The following is a 6,542-nucleotide window of genomic DNA, read 5'->3' on the forward strand; positions in this document are numbered from 1 at the left end:
ATGTATAAGACACCCACAGAACACACATGCACACACATGAACGCACATTTATACACGCAAATTTACAATTTTAGAAGAAGGCTATGAATTTGTTGGTGTTCTTTGGTAAATATATTTATTTAGCAATTTAGGAGGCTGTTGTTATATAGAATTATCGTTTGTTGATTGTGTGTTTTCTTTTTCTTGTCGTGTTTGTTTAATTTGTTTTTAGAAAATATAAATTGATTATTTTTCTAGTTGTGCATTTCACTTTCATTGTTTAAAGAAAAAACACTCTAGAATTCTATTATCATGCTCTATTTATATTTAGATTTATATTTCATGGAGGTAAAATAACCTTTAGGCTAAGTAAAATACTGTATTTAGAAAGTATTTATTTAGAATGTAGTGTTTAGCAGTACATATAAAAAATACCATGAAATATAAATACAGCCTACAATACAATTATACATATTATATGTATGTACAGTACAGTACAGCTGATACTTCATAAATATTTAGCCTTCAAATCAGTTAGGTATTTATTGAAAAACCAATAAAATACTTCGTTTCGTTTTTGTTTTCTTGTCTGTTTTTACGTTTTTTATATAGAAAACTTCTGCCACGCGGCCATGGGCCACGCCGCCACGGTCCACGGAATCCAAGCTACAGGCTACTAAATATGTACTACAGAGTGCAGACTGAACCAGAGAGAGATAGAGTAGTCGACGTCGTCGACGTCAATATTTTTAGTTATGTGATGACTGGTGATTGGCTAATAATATTTTTTAGTACGAATTTGATGTTTTTTTACTACTCTGTGACCTGTGTGATGTGTCATGTGTGTAAATATGTTTTTTCAGTTGGCTACTTATGGTATTTACAACAAAAATCTTTTTTATTTTAAGACCATATTCTGTGTTCAATCTAGCAGGCTATGATTTTATATATATATATATATATATATAAATAAAAACATCATAAAAAAACTATAAAAAACGAGGCTAAAAACAGTTTTTAAAAAGAAGCTCTTCTCTTGGTATAAAGATTGAAAGCTGTTTATGGCTAAATACATGTGGAAAAAAAATCCCTTTGACCTGATTTTGTCCACATAAAAATTAATTGTAGAACAGACGACAATTGCACACATTGTGTCGAAACACTGTACGGCCTACACACCATATAGTCGGTACGCATTTCTCGAAATATTTCATTTTCCAATTTCCAACACGAGACTTGAGACTCGAGAGTAGAGAGATAATGGTTTTAAAATAGGCTTATAAATTTATAAATATTTGGCTAGACCCCACCAAAACAATATAAAGAGAGACGATTCGTCACAATTCTTCCTGCGGTTTTATGATAGAGGCCAAGCGGTGTCTGGAATAGTAGGAATATTCAATAGGAGCATTGAATATTCAATATCGGATATCCTCTTCAAAACTTAAAAGAGTCAAAAGTGCATAAAACTTTTGTTTCCCACTTTGAACAAAGTAATGTACAATTGTTGGCACAGGGTTGAGAAGTCGGAGAGCAACTACTAAGAATCATATAGCTCAGCCTGTCTCAGAGTCACTCTATTAGAGTATTAGTCTCTACTGAAGTCAGTCCGAGAGTGGTGCGAGTATATGTGCCTCACTAAGAGTCTGGTCTGGAACTCTGAGAGTCTGAGTTTTCAGTTCTGACTTCTGAGAGTCTGAGCCTGAGCCGCCCTGTGAGGCCTGAATGCTGAGGCTCTGAACTTCTGAAGTCTGAACTCTGAGCCCCTGAGGGCTGAGGCAGACCGACAGGCGGTAGACCGGTATTTAGTGCTATTACTTATTTATTATTTATGGTGTCCATCCAGAGTCCCTGACTACTGAAAACAATATTTATATTTTTCAATACTATTCTGTTTAAAAAATATATATATTGTTTTTATTATTATATTATATATAAATATATTTTTAAATATCATATTTGCTTTTATAGACTGTATTTATATTAAAGAAAAAGTGGTCTTCCACCAGTGGTGTGTGATGAGTCAGTGACGACTGTCGGGTGTCGAGTGTTGACTGTCGACTGTCGAGTGTCGAGTGGATCACGGCATATCCTTCTCTCTCACTCACTCTGCTACTGTCAAAAAGTAGAGTCTCTTCTCTTGTTAAAATATTTCAGAGGGCTATGATTCATAGACTGAAGAGTGAAAACTGAAAACTCAGTGCGACTCACAAGTGACAAGACCCTCACGATAAAATGGGACTGAATTCAGATAAATAGAAAAATATGAAAGTGCAACCGTTCACATTTTTTGTCCCAGATTTCGACCCATTGCCTAAATTGGGCACCACTTTCTAGACTATATGTATGGCGTATATTTATTATTTGTATTTGTAATTTCATTTTCGGGCTACACATTGTGTATTATTTTATGGATCAAAATAAATACATAGCGTCATATCACAAAATACAGAATACAATATGTCTGAGGTTTGTACGTGATACCATTCCGACTTCCTCCTATATTTTCGAAATATATACAATTGTGAATTTCTAGTATTCTACCTACATGATGGGATTACTCTTGTCGTATACTAAAATATAGATGTTGCAAATGAGTAACTCCTACTTGAAAATGTTATATCTACTGGTTGTCTTCGAACAGAGTAATTAACTTGAGGAATTTTATTGGTCACCAACCAAGTTTTGAACAATTTTAAACTGTTTTTAATTCCTCAGAATGAATGTTTCACAATTCATGGCGCAGAGACACGGAGTCGCAGACAGGAAAATCATGCCAGGATCCGCCCGATCCGCAGTTCCGCACAGATAATTTGAGTCAGGCACACTCCCAAACACCACTACTAAAACTCGGAACGTGCTGTGCGCGGGTTCATAAATAGTATTTTAAGTATTTTCAAGGACGTAAAGTCGACAGCGCAGCTGTTGAATTTGTGGATTTATATATATATATTTATATATATATATATTATTTTTTTTTTGCGAAATACTCTATTTACCTCGCGATTTTAGGCACAACCATTTGAAGCTTTTGAATGAGTAATTCAAGGTAGTATTTAACTCACCTAAACAACTAACGGTACAAATACTGAGTGGCACACCACTATGATATCAGCCGTACCTCTGATGCCAGGCCAGGACTATAGAAGACCCGAGCCTATTGGTGTATTTGATGCCGATACGGAAGTTAAAGTCACTCCCTTCCCAGCCAGACGGCAATTTCTGCGAGAGTATCGACCTACTATGCACAATGTTTCTAGTTACGTGCTTAAAACGCATTTCATGGATTATGGTCTTTCACGGGTGAAAAGTTTATGGATAGATGAAGAAGTTACCAATGAATATTCACACGGGACTCCAGACCAGCCCCTGTTTGCATCACAGACTCTCGTACACAACTGTAGGATATGCCGAGAGGAAGGGAACTTCGATACCAATAACGAGTCATTCTTCTCATCTGACAGTCCTGTGAAAGTCCATGACGAGTTGGAACATACACTACAAGAGCAACAAGTACAAGGAGAGCAGTATACGGCAGTTGAAACCCCATCTAGTACTTCAACCGCAGATAAAGAGTCAAGAAGATATTCGAATCCCTTCTGGGATGATTTGCCAACTGGTCCAAATTTCGAGGAGAATAGTAGTGTCTCCGAACGGGAAACTGTTAATGGCGGGTACAAGCGACCCTACCCATTTGAAGGGCAAACTGGTTCAAATTGTGAAGGTGTGAGCTCTATCGCCCTGGACGATTTCGTGGACAAAGTACGCAGCATTGCCGACTCAGCTACACCAGATGCAACGCTTAATAGCTTATACAAGTACTGTGACAGAACAAAAGAGACTGGGGAGTACGTTAATACACTGGTGGGGGATATGGAGACGCGAAAAGGTGATGTCGAAGCCGATAAGGAACATGTTGCACACACACAATCTCCAACATTGAAGCGTGCGTGTCTTGATCACCGCGATGTTGGTAATTTACAAGCAAGTACACAGTTTGTATTAATGCAACTTGCTACTGACGAAAATACACAGAAACAGACTGCCGCAAGTAATTCTGTTACTCACGCGGGTAGTATTGATAATCGTGAAGTAGGAAACTGTATCGACGGCATCGCTCTGTCGGACGTTTCGGATTTGTCGGAAAGCGAATTAGTGACCCCCGAGTCCAGCGATGAGGATAAGATAGTGCTCTCTCCCCCATCACCCAGTGCAAGCACAGCCGTTTCGGCACTGGCGATGGCACTCAATACAGCCACAACTAGTACTGGGTTTTCTGTGGACTCAGAGCCCAGTGATGCTAGTGGCAGTGACGGCGAGTCTGACGAAGAAACGATCCAATCAGATGCTGACGGGAGTAAGACTGGGACTTTGTTGGCTATTTAAAAGCGAGTATGACTCGTACTGGCCATAATGTATGGCTGTAACTGTCTGCGACTTGTGTCAAGGACATGTAGGGATGCGAACCGATACTTTGAAAAGGATCGTTCCTTTGGGTTGCCGACGGTGGCATATGACCATCTTAGATATAATAACGATAAGCGATTGGAATGGCAGTGACCACAAGGAGAATAAGATAATAATTAATTATTTATCGAAACATTAGTATACTGTAGAACCGTCTGCTAGTCCTCGACGTTGGAACAACAGTGTGTTGAATCCACGAGCGCTACCGAGGTTGGCGAAGAGCGGTTGCTGTATGAGCGAAGGCGTGCGATAGCTTATATCGAGAAGAAGAATCAATAAAGTCTGTGGCGAGTCCTACTGTGATGTCCTATTTCTGAATATACATAACTATAACTATTGTCAGTTTCCAGTGGAATATGTTCCAACCTAGTATGGTGCTGGTGATGCTTCAAAGGCTGTTCGGACAATACACTGCCTGGCCATTTCTAAATTTGTTGTGTAGACACAATTCTAGTTTGTCATACACGATTGCATGTCTATAAGTATTACACATGCGTATATACACGTATAAATATATGTTTACTCTTGGGATTGTGAGTATACATTTTGTGTCGAGTATACAGTACATCCGTGAGATGTTAATGGACATTCATATACATATCGCTAACGTATAGTTACAATTTGCATATCACTGGGCACTATGCAATTCAGTCGATTAGGTGGATATCACTTATGTTGTTTTGTATATTGACTATGAATGTATAAACGCGGCCACAAGCTGAAACCCGCAGCGCTATACTACCAGTGGCCAGAGCAACTGCAATCCATTTTAGGCGCGAGCGCATGACTCACACATCTGGGGTTGGTAAGTGCTGTTTGATTGGTGCGTATGTTGCCGGCGCGCGAAAAAGTTCCCTTCCATCACATCTAGTTGAATTTTTTCATTAATAAAACCTAAGAAGAAGAAGCTATAGGGTATGGCCCTTGAATCCGTGATGCCTGATGCATGGTCTTCGGCTTTCCCGTCGCTCGTATTTCGCACCATACTCGACTAAAAATAGACTCCCCAGAACAGTTATTCAACATCTGACTCTCACTGGAACCCCAACATTTATCTGGTGTATTACTGGTCACCCCCCTCATATGGATATACATATGTATGTATGATACGTGTCTGGTATACGCCTCGACATAGGTACATGCTTTAACCAACATGCCGCGCAAGAGAAGACATGGGAAGCCATGCACTTACCGGCAGATTGCTGCCCATACCAGACGCTCAGAGGCTCAAACGTCAGCCGACAATGCATTGCAAGACACAGCGAATGTACAAAAAAAGTTAAAGAAACGCGACATACGCAATAGTAAGGCGGTGGTCGAGGGAGGCAAGTATACCGTTGCCTTTATTCGCAACTTGGACTTTAATGTCCGCGCATCTGAACTGGTATGCCTAGTTTCACCTTGTTTTGATGTATCACGAAGCTATATAAATAGCATGCTGTGGTGTGCACAATCTGAAAAGCACTTAGAATAGCCACCGTACTGATGATATAATAAATGTAAAAGCATCTCGTTCCTATATCTGGCCTACCTCTTTGTGCCAATTACTCGTTGATCTCCAACCCTATACCTTCACACCGTGCTCGGCCGAAGCCATCTCAGAGGGTGTGCGCTCAGCAATCCAAAGAGACCGAAATTTTATTCAACGACACTATCAACCGATTGTAATGCTTTCGTATGGTCTGTGCTAAGATTTTGTTGTCCTGCTACAAAGACAAGTATGACTTGGAGACTCTCTCAAGGTTATTTATACAGACGCGTCCCTCCCGAATGTCTCTAGCATGCGTTTGATATCAGGCGAGGTTTGTCGATATTGTGTTATCTAGGTATATCGTATCTGTGAAAGTAAAATTAGTCTTCATTTGACGAAGTGTATATTTGTATAGTGCTATCTGATTGTACCAAGATTTGGGAGGCACAAGGTTAACTCTATTTGCCACAATACGACTTTTCTACCCGTTGTCTCAACAACATAAGTATCTGTGATATCATTGTTAAATACTGCCTGGATTATCTTAGGTATATATCTCTACTGTGGGTACAGGCTTGCTTGCGGGCTATCTGACATGCTGTCAATATTATACCCACGATTCATA

General features: G+C 39.5%; 2 protein-coding genes across 2 annotated transcripts; both read left to right on the top strand.

The window, feature by feature from the left end:
- The first annotated feature begins 2,871 nt into the window (after positions 1–2,871).
- Positions 2,872–4,754, top strand: SARC_12624 (hypothetical protein). Its single transcript, XM_014293263.1, has one exon. It carries the CDS (start codon positions 3,085–3,087, stop codon positions 4,363–4,365), a length of 1,281 nt encoding a protein of 426 aa, XP_014148738.1. The 5' UTR covers positions 2,872–3,084; the 3' UTR covers positions 4,366–4,754.
- Positions 4,755–5,599: 845 nt separating this feature from the next.
- On the top strand, positions 5,600–5,965 carry SARC_12625 (hypothetical protein; the record flags this gene model as incomplete). Its single annotated transcript, XM_014293264.1, has 1 exon — positions 5,600–5,965. The coding sequence occupies one exon, from the start codon at positions 5,600–5,602 to the stop codon at positions 5,918–5,920; it is 321 nt and encodes a 106-aa protein (XP_014148739.1). The 3' UTR covers positions 5,921–5,965.
- Positions 5,966–6,542: the final 577 nt, after the last annotated feature.

This window comes from Sphaeroforma arctica (assembly GCF_001186125.1).
Source record: "Sphaeroforma arctica JP610 unplaced genomic scaffold supercont1.2448, whole genome shotgun sequence".
In the NCBI taxonomy this organism is placed as follows: Eukaryota; class Ichthyosporea; order Ichthyophonida; genus Sphaeroforma; species Sphaeroforma arctica.